A 20,246-nucleotide genomic window follows, 5' to 3' on the forward strand; every position below is an offset into this window, starting at 1 on the left:
GATTATTGTCTCCCCTTTTTAATGGATATTAGATGCTCACTGTAAAATAAGGTTTGGTTTTGTTTTTAGCTGTGTAAAACGAATGAGGTACATCCTAAAAACTTGTCAAAATACTTCTCTAATACAAATTATATTAGAACTTTTATCATTTATTCACAATTAACTGTAGAAAGCCCTAAAAATGCTCAAAAAATCCTGTCAGAACTAATAAATTAAGCAAAACAGGATGCAAAGTCAACACAAATCAGTTGCATCTTTATACAACCTGAAAAGGAAATTATAAAAGTTCCATTTGCAATAGTATCAAAAAGAATAACAATAATTAACCAATGAGGTAAAAGACTTGCACAATGAAAACTACAGAACTGCTGAAATGACAAGTGGAAACATCCATGTTTGTGGATTGGAAGACTTTGTAAAATGCCAGTGCTATCCAAAGCGATCTACAGATTCAATACAATCCATATCAAAATCCCAATAACACATTAGAAATAAGAAACCCCATCCTAAAATTCATAAGGAATCTGAAGGGAACCTGAATATCCAAAACAATATTGAACAAAACTGGAAGAGTCACACTTCCTATTTTCAAGACTGACTTCCAAAACAATGGCAAGCCCAGAAATAAGCCCTCACATATATAGTCAAGTGGTTATTCACAACGGAGCCAAGACCATTCAATGGGGAAAGGCCAGTCTTTAACAGTGCTGGGAAAACAATGTCCACACAAAAGAATGAAGTTGGACCTCTACCTAACACTACACAAAAATTAAAGTGGATCAAAGATCTAAGTGGCAAAATTCAGGTAAAATGAAAACTTCATGACATTAGATTTGGCAGTAAAAGTTTTTGTGCATCAAAAGATATTATGAACAGCAAAAAACCCTTGGAAAGGGAGGAAATATTTCCAAATCTCGTATCTGATAAATCCAGAATATGTAAAGTGTTAACCCAATTCAAAAACAGGCAAAGCACGTGAATAGACATTTCTCCAAGTCTTCTCTATTGCACATTCCTTTAATTTCTTACATTCAATTCCTGTGCTTATTCCTGTATTCCTACTTTCTTTTTTCCCCCTTGGTTATTAAATTGGATTATTTTCCCTTTCCTTCTAAGGTGTCAAATTTGGCACGAAGACTTTCCTACTTCTCTCCCTCTATCTTTCGCAGGACTTCCTCCAACAAACCTCTTGCACTTCTAACTCCTTGATGTCTGCTTTCTAAAGGACCCAAAATGACAGCCAAAAAAAAAAAAACCAAGTGACCAGCTGGTGAATGGATAAACTTAAGAAAGTGATAAAGACAATGTAAATAATGTAGATTGAATATGCCTTGTCTGTAACTCACATTATAAATAGCACAACAAAATGAGGAAAATTCCTCCAGTGTTGGAAAATTATCTCTTCCAGCAAATAAAACTATTCAGTAATTAAAAAGGAACAACAGACTACTCGGATATATACAACATGGATGAATCTAAAAAAAAAAAGTATGCCAAGCAAAAGAAGCTGGGAGCAAAAAGTACATACTGATGATTCCATTTATATGAAGTTCTAGAACAGTGAAGGGGATGGAATGGAGAATAGACTGGGAAGGGACACAAGGGATCTTTCCGGGATGATGGACATGTTCTATATCGTAATAGTATGCTTTCATGAGTGAAGGCATTTATCAAAATTTATCCAACCATATTTTAAGATCTGTTCATTTGTATATGTTACATCTCAATACAAAAGTGCAAAAATAATTCTTCCTATGATGATTTAAGATGTCATTTTCTTGTAAGTTTGTCCATTTCTGTTCTATATACTTTGAGGCTATGTTATTAGATATCTGCAAGTTTAGAATATTGCTGGTAAATGGAAACTTTTCAGCTCTTCTACACACATAGACAACTGTCCTATTCTATTCTATTCTATTCTATTCTATTCTATTCTACTCTTGCCTAGTCATCGCTTTGCAGTGCTTCAACATGTAGACCTGTCTTGCTGTTTTGGGGATGAGCTTACACCAAATCTCAAGAGAATCAGCTGCATGTGAATGAATGGAAGTCTCTCCTATGGTCGCTTGGGGCGTCCATACCTCACGGGCTTCTAACTCTGGATTCTGCTCAGAATCGAGCCGGTTCAGTGTGCGAAGCAAATTTCAGCTCAAAAAACCTGAAGGAGATGGAGAGTGGGGGTTTTGCAGGTGCTCACACTCCAGACCTGCGAACGAGAAAGGCTTGGCAAGAAGGGCTCAGCCCTTAGAGATGGATTCCAGACAGCATACCGTAGCTTTATGGTGACCATGCCGGTTGTAGAGCCGGGGGCAGGAGGAGGCGGGAGGCTGGGGTGAGGGGGCGGGGGAGAGAGTTTCGTCAGCCTCAGAAAGTAGGGGTTAGGTAGCAGGTAGCTGTGACAGCAACATGCTTGCAATTCTCAGGCTGAGCCTTAACAGCCACGTGGAGTAGAAGGAAGGTGCCATTGAGAAATGTTGACAGGGTAAGGGGGAGAGGGAGTATGTCTGTGGTTACAGTTCGGCGCGCGCGCCCTCCAGTGCTAACCACTATAAAGTTGATGAACTCAAGCTGCAAACACCGGGTTCATACACCTGTATTGTCATTCACTGGTGGGTGGGCCAGGCTTCCCCAACTCTGGGCTTTTATTGGTCAGAGCAAGAAAAAACGTTTCTAGTAGCCTCCTTCGGATTGGTAGATTTCTGGTAGCTCATGTCAATCAGAGTAGAATGTACTGTACTCCTTTCCATTCTCTGGCTCCGGGGGGAGCCATGTTAGCGAGATGCAAACCTTGCCACAGTTCTGAGGCTGCCACACAACAGCATCCCCTGCTTTCCTCTGCCACCGCCATCTCCTTCGAACATTATTTCAATGAATGAAAAGGCGCTTTTTTTTCTTTTTCACAAATCAAGTTGTTTCACTAGTATGATGTGCAAAGTCTGTGTTTACGCGGTGAGGCGCGAAGCTGGGGAAGAGGTGCCCTCTTCTGCCGGGCTAACCCTCTAAACCAGCACAGACCACTAACTCCCTCTATCCAGGAGGCACCCGCCTTGACTCTCCCGCAGCGTGAGAGGATTTTGAGTGACTTTTGGCCCCTCGCGGCCCCTGTAGCGTCCCTAGTTACCGTACCCCTAGTAACCCCCGCCCCAAGCAGGGAGCCGCTGAGTAGCCTGAGGCCGCGCCGGCTTCTCCGCCCTGGGCCAGCGCGGGCGCTCGGGCCTCGGCGGCGAGGTGATGGCCGCCTCTCACCGAGCGGCGAAGCTGGCGGCCAGCAGTCTCCAAATCCCGGTAGATCCCATCACCGGAGCGCGGGTCGCCCAGTACGAACGCGAAGACCCCTTAGAAGCTCTGGCGGCGGCGGCGGTCTTGGAGGAGGAAGAGGAAAAGCAGGAGGCGGCGGTGCGGCCGGCGCGGGCGCCGGTAATGTAGGGGCCGGACGCGGGCTGGGGCTGCGTGCTGTCTGAGGGCTGAGCGTCCCCGCTGGGCTGAGCGACGTGCTGGGAAACGCGGCGCCCTGTCCAGATCCTCCCTACCTGGTAATTCTGGCCCCACCACCTTCTCTGTGTCCTCACGGAAAACTCAAAACCGAAGCGCTGAAGTGTTTTAATTTTCCCCAAAGAGGTTGTAAAAATTTCTTGGAGAGCATTTACTATATTTAGACTAGAGAGTGCAAAGTACAGAACTTTACTCCTTATGCTCCAGCATCTGTCAGTAGATATTCCCTTTTTAACTTGGGGAAGACTGAGCTACCTGTAGAGGATAGTCCATAAAACTCAGGTGAATCAACGGTGCTGTCAGAGGTGTGTTTTGTTGTCACCTTAAGGTCTTGGTTATCAGTGCATCTGATAACACGATGCTTAAAAGGCGATTTTTAAAACCATCAAGAGTTCAGTGGATAGATCAAACAGATATAGTTAAGCATCTAGAGAAGCAAATTACTGAGGACCCCATGTTTTCTAAATGGCTCTTCAGGGTGGGGTGGGATAGCCTTTTCACTGATCATTTTTCAGTGTCACATGTGTTCTGAACACCTGTCCACCAGGTAGACGGAGAGTCTGCCATCTGTTCTATTCTCTTAAAATATAGAAACCTTGGATTTTAACTGTCAATCTGCAGATATAAACCTCCTTGCCCCCAGTTAAAGAGTCTTAATGGCATTTGTCCAAGCCTCTCAGACACAAAACGTTATGGTCTAGCGCTAATGGAAATCACTGGATATTTTGGAATTTAATCTCTTTAATCTACACTAAAACTGTTAATCACGAAATCTGTAGCGACACCTTTTATGGTCAGCATTTCACCAACAGACATAAACTACTTAAGGTTATCCAGAGTAAGGCAGATTGAGACCCTGCACATGAACCAGAGTGAGAGTTGTAGGACCAATTTCATTCATGATAAAGTGTCCCCTACACAAGTTTCAATAGCCAACAAAGGAGACAGAATGATGGAGGAAAAAGATTTGAATGGAGAAAAAGGATTTGGAGTCCTAGATTATGACTCATTCTCTGCCATTTGCTAGATGATATTAAGATGTAACTTCTTTCTATCTCAATTTCCTTATCTGTAAAGGCACTATAATTGTCTCTCATTCTTGCCTCACTGGTATGTTATGAGAATCAAATCAAAGAGTGTGTGTCATAGCTAAAGAACAGTTAGTATAAATTAATAATAATAATAATTATTGCCAGCAGGACTGTCATTTGAACAACCTACCCAAAGATTAAATCCTACTTTGGGAGTAGAGGAGTCAGTCATTTCTATAGTTGCAGTACTTCCAGAATGCTTTGTTAAACTGCAGATTTGTGTTAGAAACTTATTACCTTAGGAGAGATTAATTTATCTAATGAATTAGTTTCAAACAAGATCCTATCAAAAAATAAAGGAGGTTAATTTGTATAAATATGACACTGTTCTGAGACCACCACACTTACAGGATCCAAAAAGCAAACCTGGATAAGCTGCCACTTATTGCCTGATAGCCAGAGGATACTGGGGTAGGGAAAAAGGACACTGAAAAGCTTAGGTCTCCACCTTGATCTTTAAAGGTTAATTTGGCTCAACTTTGTCATCTATAAAATGTAGCAAACTCAGATACCATACCCACCACACAAAATTGATTAGAGAACCAGCTGTCACAGTAGGCCCCCAGGTCCCTTTCAGTCCTTTGGTTTGCCGAAGCTCCCAACCCCCACCCCTTGCAGGACTCTGCCCATGTTGGGCACTGAGGCAAGTTCTTTGAATTTAGCCTCAGTTGGAGATATCAGTTCATAGGCATTGTTATGTAGTTGATGATGATATGGGTAAAGAAGTATTCTATAATCCACAGTTAAAATGTCACTGACTTTCCTAATAAGTGGCCTTCTCTTTTTCATCAAATATTGAGCATTTATTAAGTGCTAGTCACTGACTATTCAGTGGGGAATGACGCAGACATAGCTCATGTCATCACAGAGCTTCCAGTCTGGTGGGGAGGTTAGATAATAAAAAACAGATGATTGTAAGATGGGAAATATTGGGAAAGAAATGAACAGGTTACTATGATTTTAAAAAGTAGTAGGAGGGAAGCTATTTAAATGAGTTAACATTTAAGTCGATGACTGATAGATGAGAACGAGTAGCCATTTGAAGAGTGGGATGGGAAAAGCATTCCAGGCAGAGGTAACAGCATATGCAGAGACCTTAAGATAGGGAAAGGAAGAGCTTTGTGTGATCAGGATGTGAAAGCCAGCAGAACTGGAAAAGAGGGGAAGAAAGAGAGAGGGGAGGAGATGAGATTGGAGAGGCAAGCAGGGCCCCATAGACCTTGAGTGTTTATTGTAGGTGCAGTGGGAGGTCTTTGAAGACTTAAGAAATCAGTTATGTACCTATTTATATTTTAAAAAGAAGGACTCCGATGGCTTTGTGGAGAATGAATAGCAAGTCTAACAAAACATAAGTAAGGAGATTGGTTAGGAGGCTGTTATAATAATTCAGTGGCGTGGACCTACCATCCAGGGGAAATGATAAAAAGTGTACAGATTTTTTGAATAGATAGGAATTACTGTTAAAGATTGGATGTGAAGGCCAAGGAAGAAGAATAAAGAATGCTCATTCCCAGGTTTTAAGTTTGACCAGCTGCATGGAAGGTAATGCCACTTACTGAATTGGGTATAACTTGGGGAGGAGTGGGTTTAGAGGCTGGATGAGAATCAACATTTCAGTTTTGAACATAACTTTGAGATGCCTATGAAACTACCAAATGGAAATGTATAAGAAGCAGTTGGGTCTATGAAACTGTAGTCCTGTGGGATTTGGACTGGAGATTTCTATCTGGGAGATTTCAGCATTTTTGAAACAATGGGAATGGATAAAATCACTTAGGGAGAATCAGAGGAGGAAGAAAGTGCAGAGAAAGGGGCCTTGTATAGAACTCTTTAAAAACCTAAACATTTAACAGGTAGAGAAAAAGGAGACAAAAGAGATTAAGGGCCAACTACAGTGGTAAAAGGATTATCACAAGAGTATGGAAGTCCCCCATTCATTGGTTTTAATGAGGGAAAGGGTCAAATGCTGCTAAGAGAAGGGACATTTCATCTCTGATGCAGGAGGAAAGGAAAAGGGGCACAAGAGCTGGCAGTTTCGTAGATGGGAGGGTGAGGGAACTCCCGCCAATGGTTTTTTTAAAGAAATAAAAGAGTTATCATGGGCAGTTGGCGGGTAGGGATTGGAGCAGGTAGAAGAGCAAGGAAAAGGAAAGTAGTTTTGCTGGGGAGTGTCAGAGCTACCTTCCAGAAGGAACAGGGAGAGGTGCCAGGAAAGCCAATTAGTCATTAGAAACTGATCAGTTTTTAATTTAGTAATATTCACAAAACATTCTTTTTTTTTTTTTTTTTTAGTTATATTTTAATTATGGAAGTAATACATGAACACGTTCTCCTTTTAAAATTTCAAATGTTACAAATAAGGCTTAGGCTCTTTTAACACCTCTCCAGCAAAAAGAAAGTCTAGGTCCCTCCTACCCACCATTGGTAGCCACTGTTTTGAAACTGATGTATATTCTTCTGGGCTTTTCTTGTCTCTTGTGTACATAATATTTTAATATATGGTAACATTTTGTATATACATACTGTTCTGCATGTTGCTTTTTTCTCTTATCATTTATTGGGGGTTTACATGTAGCTCTACCTCATTCCTTATGAATCCTTTCAATGCAAAAAAATTTTAATAAAAATTCCAGAATTGCAGATGATACAGAAAGACAATACCACAAATAATTGTAAGCGCTGATCACTAATGAAGCACATGTGCTGGAAGAAGTCATCATCTAAATGGGTCAAGCCAATCTAGGGAAGATTATCCTCTAATCTAGTGGCTACGTGTACAACATTCCACAAAAAGCCAAACAATTAAACAAAAAAATTTTAATAAAAATTCCAGAATTGCAGATGATACAGAAAGACAATACCACAAATAATTGTAAGCGCTGATCACTAATGAAGCACATGTGCTGGAAGAAGTCATCATCTAAATGGGTCAAGCCAATCTAGGGAAGATTATCCTCTAATCTAGTGGCTACGTGTACAACATTCCACAAAAAGCCAAACAATTAAAGGGGAAGGTTATTTGATCTACTAAAATATTTTCTTCTGTGTGGAGACAATTAAAAATGAAATTAAGAGTTAGAAGTTCCTTATTAACCATTCATCTGTTTTAGGTAAAACACTGTGGGATCAGTTTATCTGAAAAGGTCAGGCTAGTGTTAACAGTAGGAAGTGGAAATGGAATGGATACTGTCAAAAGTCAGTGAATAAGTTAAATTATTAGACCTTCCACATCTTTTCAGAAGCTACTCATCCTTCTATATCTTTTTCAAACAGTTTTCCAGGTCCAAACAAATTTTATCCTTTTTGTGTAAATGATTGTTGTAAAGCCTTCTTTTAAGGGATGGTCTAAAAGAATGAATAGGGAGCATATGGATGCTTTTGCCTAAAAACAGTTCTTTGGCATATCTTCCTTGTTTTAGTTATATGTTTTGGAAAATAAGCCCTTTCCTTAATACTTGGTTGAATATATACCTCTTTAGAGCAGTCAGTATTTCTTTGAATGATTCAGCCCTTTGTGAGGGAATACCTGTCCTCTTGTCTTGGTGGAAACTTACTATTTTTTTAGCTGTACATTCATTCATCCAACAAATATGTATTGAGCATCTGCCTTTGGCCAGGCACTTTTCTAGGCACTGAGAACAAACTGTGAACAAAGACAAATCCTTGCCTTTGCCTTTGTGACGCTTACTTTTTGGTAGGGGCAGGCATACAGTACACAAATAAGTAAAGATCTGTAGAATATCAGTGGGTGGTGAGTACTTAAAGAAGAAAAGGGATGCTGACAATGAGTTGGGGACGAGGTTATAATTTCAGTTAGGGTAGTCAGTGAAGACCTCATTGAGGAGATAACATTTGAATAAAGAGAGAACAGCATGTGCTAAGGTCCTGAGGTGATTTTGCTGATGCTGTGAGCTTTGGAAAAACAGCAAACTAGAATCAGCCACTGCTACTAGAATGAACTGTTGCTGCTCAGGGGTGACACAAGCAGACAGAGAACTAACAGGAAGGAGTAGGTCCCTTTTTTCTACTCCAGCCTTGCGGTCTCCTTCTAGCCCCACTTTTGGCAGAGTCTAATGGGTTGCAGCTGGCAAAGCACAAATATGGTTTGTAGAGTCCCATCCCCAGCATCACATTGCAGGGTACAGAAGGGTGGCATTGGAGCTGAGAGACAATAGTTTAACATACTGGCACACTTGCTTTACATATCATAAAGCTGATGTTAAAAAGGTTAGGGCCCATGTCACATGACTAAGAAGTACAGGCTTGAATAATTCTGAGACTGTAATCTTTCTCCTAAGCCGTAAGAACACTCCAAACTGAACACTCCAAACACTCTTAACTTCTATTCAACCCTTTCATTTTCTAACGGTTTTAAGGCAGCTGAAACCAGGTAACCAGTGAATAGCACAAGAAATGGAAACCACTTCCTGCTTGCCATAACCTCCTTTTCCAGCCTTGCTTCCCAAAATTGCCTTATGCATTTTATTCTCCTCTTACCCTCCAACTGTGTCACTTTATTCTCCAACATGCTCCCCACCACTGCAGCTTTTGCTAATGTCATTTCTTTTGTCCAGAGTACTTTCTCTTTCTTTCCCCCTATACTCTCTCTGTTCCTCTAGATTCTTCCATTCTTGATTCAGCTCAAATATCACCTGCTCAAGGAAGCCTTCCTTTATCTCACAAACTCAAACCAAACAAAAGCTCCCGTCCTTTAAATATACTTACCTCCTCTTGCTGCTTATTTAAATGTTGATGTTGGCCAACACTTCCGTCCTCAGATTCTTGTCCTATTGCCCACACTTTCTGCAGGTACATCCAAGGATGCACCTGCCACTTCTGTGTGCATCTTTCCCATATCACCATCTTCAGCCCAGCCTTCTTACCAGGCCTCCAAATATATTTACCACCTGTTTCCTGGACATTTGGCTGTCCTACTATCCCCTCAAACTCAGTGCGTCTAAAAGAGAAATGCATTTCCTTTTCCTAAAACACTCTCCTTCCCTGTATTCTCTATACTGATGAATGGTAGCAGCACCATCTACCTAGATGGGCAGCACTCCAAATGAAAGTCTTCAGTTTCTTGCCCACAATCCAGGCCATTATCGAGTACATGAATCAGCCTCCTAAATCTACCAAGGCAGCCTCCTTGATGCTGCTGTACTAATCCTGCCCTTAATACATCTATCTCAGACCTTTGCAGTAGTTCATTTACTGCTACCAACCTTTCTTCCTTCACTAAACTCTATCTGCTACCAGAAGAATCCTTCTGAATATTACTGATCATGTCACTCCTCTGCTCACATCCCTTGGGCTCTTAGTTGAGGCTGTTGACTTGCCTTCTTCATCTGTTTTCCTATCCTTTCCTGTGCTCCATATGCCCTGTTCCCCACCCCTACTCAGACTATTTACCTCCCTCTGAGCACACCATGGTTGTTCCTTCCTCTTGTGGCAAAAAAACAACAAACAAACAAACAAAAACCCTTCCTGCCCGTGAGAGGAGTGTGGTGTGTCTTTGGAACCTAACACGGGATTTGAATTAAATCCCAGCTTTAGTAGTTACTAGCTATGTGATTGCAAATGTGTCACCTAAATCTCCAAGCTTCAGTTTCCTCATCAAGAACAGAGTACCTGCCAGTTACATCATCATGTGGTAACATATGATGAATGTTCTAGCACTGTGCCTCAGATTTCTTTGTTTTTCACTGCATCCCTTATCTGACAAAATTTGTTGTCATCCAGCCTTATGTCTCCAGTCTAGCTCATCTTCGTAAATTCTGCCTCTTCTCCCCCCGCCACTCCCAGTCTTGGTGATTGATACTGTAACATACGTGGTCACTCATCTCTCTCCCTGCTCAGCTTGGAGCAGCTCATAGGCAGGAATCAGGAGTTCTGTCTTATTCAAAGTCTGTTGTTGATTATGTACACATCCTCTCCTAAACTAGCTGGAAGCTTCTCAAAGGTGGAGTTTTTATCTGACTTGTATATTTCAGCATCTAACTGAATACTGGTTGTCCCTAAATATTTAATGAATGAGGAATTTAACAAAGCATTCATCACTACAGCTGAGTGGTGAGGAGCACATGTAGAAACAGTAGAAGACATCAGAAAGTTATCTTGGTTGTGTTGTACGACAATAAAGCAATTCTTGGAGTCATAGATTTGTTGGTAATAAATTTCTGCACAGCAGTTCTACTGAAGAAAACTTGATTTCCTTTATTCATTTTCTCTAAGTTACCCCAAATGGCACAACACTCACCTCTGGTACACTGTTTTTAGCCCATTTTTTAAAACACTATATCAATAACTATTACATACAATTGACCCTTCTGAATTTACCCATTGGGAGAAGCTACTCAGATTTATTTCATAGTATCTTGTCTGATTGGATCTATAATTTTCTATGGCAAATACACTTTTTAAAAATTTCGAGTCTACTTCAGGTAGTAGGCTAAATTTGAGACCATGGTCAGCAGCCTATTATGCGTAGTTTCATAAATAACTTCAACTGTTTCTCAACTGAGAAAATATTAAAATTTCTATATTTATGGAGAAAATGGGGTTTTACCTCTACAGTTGCTTCAATTGAAAGAACTTTGAAAGGTGTATGAAAGGAATGAGGAAAGATCAGTCAGCCCCTTCCAGGCATGACCTGTATATCGAATAACTACACTATGTGTAGTTACTGTAATACTCTTGTTCTCTTTTCACTCCCAAAATTCCTGTCACATAGGGGAGCTCCTGCTCTTGTGGCCCACAGGAATGGCTGTTCTGACAGTCCCTCTCACCCCCTTCCACACCCTCCTACTTCCTCTTCAGGTCTGTTCTGGACATCTCCCTGGCTTCTTGATAAGCCCTGAGAACTTTGTTCCCTCCATTCTGCGGCCTTCATTCCCCTTTTCCCCTATCTTCCCTCCACTGGGACCCCCTTGGGGCCTATACTGCAGAAGTCCAGCTGGGCAAGGGTATTGGGCTCTGGTTGCTTGGTTTGCAGCAGGAAGAACTGTGTTCTTCTTCATTTCAGTTAAAACTTAGAATTTGGAAGGAGGCTCTTTATAAAGGATGGTTTGGTTCTATCCTGTTATAGTGTATGGGTTAGTACATAGTCTGGGAATCTAACCATTCTTTATAAAATGGATTAAATAGCATTTATTTTCTGGCAGCTTGGCCTGTCTGTCTGTCTGTCTCTGTCTCTCTCTCTCTCTCTCTCTCGTTCTTAATAAAATGTCATTAGGGGAAAATGCATAGCCCACAAGTAACTTATAATCCATTAGTGTATGTATGAAGCCCACAAATAAGCAGCAGCATTGGGAATCAGTGTCAAATTTATTTGCATTTCAATTCTAAACACCATATAACAGGTTTTTTCCTTCTATCAGGCTGATTTTAACACCAACGTTTCTGGAGTGGATGATCGAACACATATAAGCAGTAAAGACCTCGTGGACTTTTCTGGTATTTACTACTCTAATGAAGAATATTTCAGGAAACTAGAAGAGCTGAAGGCTGCCCACATGGAAACTATGGCAAAGTTAGAGAAAATGTACCAGAATAAATTAAATTTAAATGCAGTTCAGCCAGTAATCATCAGGGAAGAAGCGCCTAGTGTCTCTTCCATGTAAGTTTGTACATAATGTTATTTGTGGACTCTAAAATAAAATGTATACTTAAAAGTACAGAACAAAATTATTTCAGAATATTTTCTGTCAAATATCCCTTATACTTTTTTTCCCCCTTGTACTTTTTTTCCCCCTTATACTTTGAATGATATATGACGGTAGGATTTTATTCAAAATGTTTAATGGTTCATCAACCTACTAGGTGACTTCTTGCTTTGAGGGTCATTTTGTGTCCATTTGATCTTTTTCCTTTGATCTGTCATTCATAGAACTGTAGTCATGTAGCAGAATATTTAGTCTGGGCCATTTTTAAATTATGAATATTAAAATTTAAAAGTCCTTATAATATGTGGATTAACATGAGCTCATTAAAGATACAGTACAAAGAGTTCAGGACTAAAACATAGATCTGATTCAAACTTTCCAAATAGTCTGTAATTTCAAGACCGATTTCTTTTTCTGCTATAAACTCTTCTATTTTGAAACTTGAGGCAAGTCCTTTAACTCATCTATTTGGTCAGTGCTGAATGAGCACCTCCTGTGTGCCAGACCTTACCTGGACACTGAGGACTCAAAATCAAGATGCCCTCAAGGAGCTCAAAGACTAGCTGAGAACCCAAAATTACAATACAACATGGTATAACAGTGTTATGAAGACAGAGCAAGAAGCAGTTGATCATGTCAAGGTGTCAGTGGAGGGACACAGGCAGGAATTTTCTACTGAAGTCATATCTGAGTTCAGTTTTGAAGGAAGAATAGCTGCAGCAGATGCAGGAAGCAAGGAGTGGCCTTCTAGGCAGAGAAACCACATGTGCAAAGGCATGGTGGCATGAAAAGTCATGATGTGTGTGAGGGATGTGACTTAAGAATGGTGACTAGGGATAGGGAGAGGAGAAGTGGAACTGAAAAGGTAGGCAGGGGCTAATCTTGAAGGGCTTTATAATCTACACTTGACTTCATAACAGTAAAAAATCATGGAAAAGTTTCAAGAAGGGGAGTGACATGATCAGATGTATGCTTTAAGATGTGACTCTAGAAAACGTGGATAAATTCAACAGAGGTTAGACACAAGGAGCCTTGGCTGTCTCAGGTTCTTCCCCTATAAAATGAGGGTGTTGAATTAGATAATTTATGAGCATCTTCCAGCTCTATTCTAAATAAAAGTGATCATTTTTATAAGCCCTATCCAGCTCCTATCTTCTGATTATACCTTGATCTAAGAAAATATATAATTCTTAATTTTTATTTTTGGTCATATACGACTGAAAGTGTAACCTAATTATTCCCCTCATTTAGGTCTGTCTTGGAAAAGAATTCCTATCACCCTATCTCATTAACAACATCGCTTTCAGAGCCTGATTTAAGTCATGCTTCCTCCTTGATTATGACTTCCTCTGAAGATGAGTTGCCCAACTTAGAAAAGGCGTATCCCGAGAAAAACAGAAGGATGACGTATGCGAAGGAGCTCATCAACAACATGTGGAGAAACTTTTCTGTTAAAGATTATATTCAGTGTGAAGATGCTAACTTCCCGGCAGTTGAAAAAACAAAGAAGAAACCTAAAGAATGGGTGCCAAAGATTACAGTACCTGAGCCTTTTCAAATGATGATTAGAGAACAGAAGAAAAAAGAAGAGAACATGAAATCTAAATCAGATATTGAAATGGTACAAAAACTGCTCAAAAAACAAGAAGAAGATTCAGAGTGTAAGAAAAAATTCCGAGCCAATCCAGTTCCAGCATTTGTCTTTCTCCCCCTTTATCATGATATAGTCAAGCAAAATGAAGAACGGAGAAAGACTATGAAGGAGAAATATAAAGAAGCTCTTTTGGCCTCTCAAAAGCCATTTAAGTTTATTGCAAGGGAGGAACAAAAGCAAGCAATCCGAGAAAAGCAGCTGAGAGACTTTTTTAAGTCTAAAAAGAAAACAAATCGATTTAAAGCCAGACCTATACCTCGATCTACTTATGGTTTAATTTCCAATGACAGGTTAAAAGAAGAAGAGCTCTACAGAAACAATAGGACACAGCTGAGAGCCCAAGAGCTTTTACTTAATTCATCCCCTTTACCTCGTAGACCAGCTCGCAGAAGTTTTGCTGCAAGGAAGTCCAAGTGTCCTGAACAGGCTGAAAAGTTGAAGTGTAAGCACAAGGCTAGGTGCCAGACTGCTGATTTTGGAGATGTTCCTGAGAGATATCAGAGACACCCCTCAGAACAGAAGTATCTAAAACCCCTAACAGTCTGTAAACCACCCGATCTTCATGCAGCCTCACCTGCATCCACTAAAAGAGAGAAAATTTTGGCAGACATTGACGCAGACGAAGAAAATTTAAAAGAAAAACGTTGGCCTTATCTGTCTCCAAGGCACAAGTCACCAGTAAGAAGTGGAAGTGCAAAGCGTGTGCCATATGACTGCAACCCTCCAATGCCCACAGTATCTTCCAGAGGAAGAGAACAAGCCACAAGGTAAATAACTAGGATACACTGCTAACTGACATATGGTTGCTAAAATAGTGTATGCAGCACTATTGATTTTATGTCAGTGACTTTGAAAATATGAAGAAATTATTATATCTGGTAATATATTTTACTATATAATATAGGACATTTTGCCAGAGGGTGTTCTTCTAAGAAATGTATTTTCCATTTTATGAATCTTCGGGGATAGAAAAGGTTTTAGTCAGCCTATTGATTACCAATTTCACAAGTCAGATCCTTCTCAAAAGGTTGCCGTTTTCATCCTTTGAATTATCCTGTGTTAAATCTTTGCTAAGCAACATTCTCATTGGCTTAAAGTGAATTAAGCCTTAGTTTATTGCCCTCAGGAGATCACTTGAGGAAAAGAAAATGTTGGAAGAAGAGAGAAATCGGATCCTAACTAAGCAGAAGCAAAGAATGAAAGAATTGCAGAAACTCCTGACAACACGGGCTAAGGCTTATGACTCACATCAAAGTTTAGCTCAAATGTCTAAATCCAGAATAAAATCTCTGAGGTATCACAAAAGAATCCTGAACCTCCAGATCACTGGTTTTCAAACTTTCTTTTTTTAATCAATATATACCAACATATATGAACAGATTAAGAATAGTATTAGTATTTTAGTTTCTGGATTCCAGTTACTATTAGTTACTTACATTCAGCACACACTGACACACACACTCACATTCACTCACTCACCTCATGGTGAGAACCAACATGCATACTCACACACCTGATGATGAGGGCAATGAAGCCATGTTAAACAGAAATGTTTTACATTGTGGCCATAGTTAATATATCAGCATCTAATCTTTTTCTTTATATTATTGATTGCGCTATATAATATTGAGAAAAATCTTGATCCATACAGATAAAGCTCTTTTTTAACATCTTGCCACGTAACCTCAGAATATTCTTGAATAAACAGATATGTCAAAGAGCTTTGTTCTAAGGTTTGCACGAAATCCGATGACACAAATTAACACATTGGTGTTAATTAACATCAATTATGTGATGTGTCGATTAACACGTGTGTTAATGTTTAGTGGTATATATGTTGCATTTTGTTACACTTTTAATATAAATAAATAAAAATATTCACAGAACCCCTTTACAGAATGCTGGAATTCTTCAATACAAAGTTTGAAAATCAGTGTTCCAGAGGAACATTTTTGTGTTGCACATTAACATAAAAATGTTCATGTTTAAGTAGGAAAATAACTCCCCACAAAGCCAGGTAAGTAATATGATTTATTAATTTTTAATATAATCTATAAATGCCCCTAAAATCTATATTTGCTTTTAATTACAAATATTTCTTTTTAACTATTTATTAAAAATAATAATAATTACATTCCTTTACAATGTATATTATATATGTTCCTTATAATGTGTATCAATGTGATTCATTGATGGAGGAAACTTAATTTGATGAACTTGAGCTAAAAATTCTTTATAATTATACTATTCATCCTTAGTTAACGGGATTTTTCATAATACCAACTTGTACATAATTAAGCATAATTATCATTTTTATTATAATTATTTTCTCTAATCCATGAAATCTTATTATCTTGGTAGAGTTAGTATATTTTACATAGAGAAAATAGCATAGTTGGATTCATTATAGGATCTTACACAATAAGTACATTTACTGTGAATTTATGTATTTGGTTCCTGTTTCTCTATATGTTTATAGTCCCACACTCCCCATTTCTCCCCTGACCTGTTATCATTTCATTAACTTTGCCACCAACCTATAGGAGATCTCATTTAAGGGAATAAAGAAGAGCAAGGTCTTGTTTTCAGCAGAAATTTCTTAAAGAGAAGATATCTAATTTGGACTAATTTTTCTTGGTTTATATACTTATAAATGAGATAGAGGGCATTCATTCATCGCTTCAGGCCAGTTTGAAGCCCCTTAATACATAATATCTTAAAGATTTCAGAACTGTCAAAGTACCCAGACTGCTCCCAGGATATAAAATGTGTGCTTTCAGAACCTAGTGTTTTTATTCTGCATTCCATAAAAATTTACCAATCTCGAAAAGGAATGGTGATAAACTAAACTGTGCTGATAATTTAATTTCTAATTTGTCATCTGAACTCAACGTTATATATGGAAGTTCTTATTTCTTTTTAAAATTCTATTCCTTTTTATTTGATTTTAGAAAAAGTGAAAAGGAAAGGATGAGAGAATACCGACAAGAACTAGAAGAAAGAGAAGAAAAATTAAAAAACAGGCCACTACTATTTGAAAGAGTTGCTCAGGTTGTGTTTGTTGGAATTTAAAAGCTATTGTCAGCATTGTTTTTAACATCTCCAGCTCTTAATTTACAGTTCATTTGTCTTATGTGTTATATAATGTATTGAAACATTATTTCTGTGACAGCTTCACCAAATTAGTCAAGTAAGTAGTTTTGCTTACATCTGAGCATTGGATCTTGTCGATGAGGCATGTAAGCTTGATAAAGAATATGCTGCTAATTCAATCATTTTCAAAATAATAGTGTCACAACCTGTTTTTAATGGCTGATCTTTTTTCAGTACCAACTTGGCCAAATATTAAGGTGAGGCTTCGTGATATGATTTGGAAGTCTTTGGAGAATTAAAAAATGAAACAAAATACCTATTGAATCAGACTTATTTCTGCCAGTGGTTTTTTTCTTTGAGATATAACTGATAAACAGCACTGTATAAGTTTAAGGTATATAGCATAATGACTTCACGTATGTAAATTGCAAAATTACCACAATAAGTTAACTTCTATCACTTCATATATTGTTAACAAAAAAATTTTTTTCCTTAGGAGAATTTTTAGGATTTATTCTTAGCAACTTTCAAATATACCATACAGCAGTGTTAACCATAGTCACCATGTTGTAATTTACGTCCCCGAGACTTATTTCTCTTATAATTCAAGTTTGTACCTTTTGACCATCTTCATCCAGTTCCTCCTGGTAACCACAAATCTGATCTTTTTTTGAGTTTTTTATTTTTAGGTTCCACATATAAGTTAGGTCATACAGTATTTGTCTTTCTGTCTTACTTATTTTACTTAGTATAACATCCTCAAAATCCATCCATGTTGTTGCAAATGGCAGGGTTGCCTTCTTTCTATGGCTGAATAGTATTCCATTGTGTATATATTACCACATTTTCTTTATCTTTTTATCTTTTAATGGGCTCTTAGGTTGTTTCCATGTCTCGGCTATTATAAATAATGCTTCAGTGAATGTGGGAGTACAGATATCTCTTTGACATAGTGATTTTGTTTCCTTCAGATGCATACCAGGAAGTGGAATTGCTAGATCATATGGTAGTTCTATTTTTAATTTTTAAAGAAACCTCCATACTGTTTTCCATAGTGGCTGTACTAATTTACATTCCCACCAACAATACACAATGGTTTCCTTTTCTCCACATCCTCACTAGCATATATTTCTTGTCTTTTTGACAATAGCCATTCTAACAGGTGTGAGGTTTTATCTCATTGTGGTTTCAATTTACATTTCCCTGATGATTAGTGATGTTGAACACTTTTTCTTTTACCTGTCAGCCATTTGAATATCTCCTCTGGAAAAATGTATACTCAGTCCTTTGCCCACTTTTAAATTGTTTTTTTGTTGTTGTTTTTTTTTGCTATTGACTTATATAAAGAACTTGAGTTCTTTATATATTTTGTATAACTCTTTATCAGATATATGATTTGCAAATATTTTCTCCCATTCAGTAGATTGCCTTTTCATTTTGTTGTTCAATTTTTTAAGGAATTCCTTTTCAATGGAAAAATAATTTGGTTCTATGAACAGTGAATCCCAATTTTACTAAATTTACACTGTTTTACAATCTTTCTCTTTAGAGAGATTTGTTAATTTCAGATCATCTTTTCCTTAAGTACTCATAAGGGAGAGGTTCCTAGGTGTCATGGCTTAAAAATAGGATAACTAGAGGTTACAAGTGCTGTATTATGTGAATTTCAGGCTGTTACTTTTGGAGCTTTCTGCCAGCATGTGCCTGGGACAGATGAGTGTTATTACAACACTGTCCTTGTCAATGACTTTTTGAGGACTAGGGACATGTATTGTGGGTGAATCTACATATTACAGTCTGTCAAAGTTATAGGAACCCTTTGGTTTGATTTGGATATAATTTTATGTAGTGCTTGTCATTTTAAGTAGTGAGTTTCTTTTTAATGTCTCAGTTTCAACTTTAAGGGGAAAAATCATTATAAGCCGTTCTGCATTACTCAGCATAAAGTAATAAACTTTGGCTCAAAGCAGTTATCTCCAGCTCACAACTGCAGGTATTTATGTCCACTTGTCAAGATTTCCCACAGGCATCTACATTTATCTTGCCCCAAGCTAGATTTTCCTCTTTGATTTCCTATTTTGGTTGGGCCACTATTTGGATGACTGGGAACCACTTTTCCTCTCCATTCAGTTGTCACTGAGGGAACTGACAAGTTTTCTTCCTAAATAATATTTGGATCTACTTTTCTCCATTCTTGATGGTAAAATGCTAGGTGAAACCTCTGTTACTGCCTTAGTTAATATAATGGTTTGACTGGTTTTCCTGCCTTGTTCTTTTCCATTGATATACCCATTCCCTTGTGAAAATGTTAGCCCTGGGTAGTTCATTAATAACTGCTGATAACAGTGGCAATTGCAGAGGAAGAAACTGAAGTTCAAAGAAGGTAATTCATAAGATTTATGGTTAGTCAATAATAAAACTAGGATTGGAACTCAGGTCACTCTGCTTCAAACACTTAACACTAAGCTGTTCTGCTTTCTCCCAAAAGACAAATCCAGGAGTCTTAGCATGGTATGCAGAATCCTCTATGATCTGATCTCTGTTAACCTATTTATTTTGTCTACCACTGCACTCCCCCCAGCCCCACTATGTACACCCTTTATTCTTAGGCCATATAAGACTAGTAGTTTTAAATTTGAAATCTTTATTCATTCTGTTTCTGAACATCCTTAGAGCCTCTTCCTATTTTTCCTCCTGCTCATTTCCAGTCTTAGTGTAAAATCACTTCTTACACTGTTGGCCCTGGTTGGGTTGGGGGTGCCCTTTCCTCTGTGTTCTTTTATTACCCTTTGCATACCTTTTTCTTTGCTCCTGCCACATGTATGGAAATTATCTAAGGATCTCTCTCCTTTCCAGCTTGTTGCTTTCAAGGATGGTGGTCAAATCTTTATATTCCCAGCATCTAGCACCTAGGACAACGTCTGGCACAGAGGAGATGTTAATAAATAAATATTTGTTGAAACAAAACAATTATAATGATCAAATTAGCCAGATAATGACCTATCATTTTCTTTCTGGGATTAGACCAGGTTGAGAGCACTACCCTGATGATGTATTAGTGATGAGTCTCAGCATTAATAAGCAGTTTTGCCATGCTGTGAAATCCTACTGTTTCTAAGCACCAGGGAAAATGTGGCAAAATAAGTGATGTGTATGAAATTAAAACCATTAAGGAATTTTAAATGTTGAAAATATAGTTTCATAGCTATTATTTCTTCTACCACTTCTGATATATGTTGTTCCCTTTGCCTAAAA

General features: G+C 38.4%; 1 protein-coding gene across 3 annotated transcripts in view; it reads left to right on the forward strand.

Moving 5' to 3' along the window:
• The first annotated feature begins 2,708 nt into the window (after nucleotides 1-2,708).
• FAM161A (FAM161A, centrosomal protein) overlaps nucleotides 2,709-20,246 on the forward strand; it is a 22,271-nt gene continuing 4,733 nt past the window's right edge. The window contains exons 1-5 of one of the 3 annotated variants that reach the window (XM_006909566.3): nucleotides 2,709-3,417; nucleotides 11,960-12,198; nucleotides 13,496-14,665; nucleotides 15,025-15,192; nucleotides 16,850-16,949. In XM_006909566.3, coding sequence (XP_006909628.1) covers nucleotides 3,232-3,417; nucleotides 11,960-12,198; nucleotides 13,496-14,665; nucleotides 15,025-15,192; nucleotides 16,850-16,949 — 1,863 coding nt within the window. In that variant the 5' untranslated portion in view covers nucleotides 2,709-3,231. Of the gene's footprint in view, nucleotides 3,534-11,959; nucleotides 12,199-13,495; nucleotides 14,666-15,024; nucleotides 15,193-16,849; nucleotides 16,950-20,246 lie in introns of all 3 variants that reach the window. The other 2 variants (XM_015587641.2, XM_006909565.3) reach the window with 2 other exon arrangements.

The sequence above is a fragment of the Pteropus alecto genome, unplaced genomic scaffold, assembly GCF_000325575.1.
Source record: "Pteropus alecto unplaced genomic scaffold, ASM32557v1 scaffold131, whole genome shotgun sequence".
Classification (NCBI taxonomy): Eukaryota; Metazoa; Chordata; class Mammalia; order Chiroptera; family Pteropodidae; genus Pteropus; species Pteropus alecto.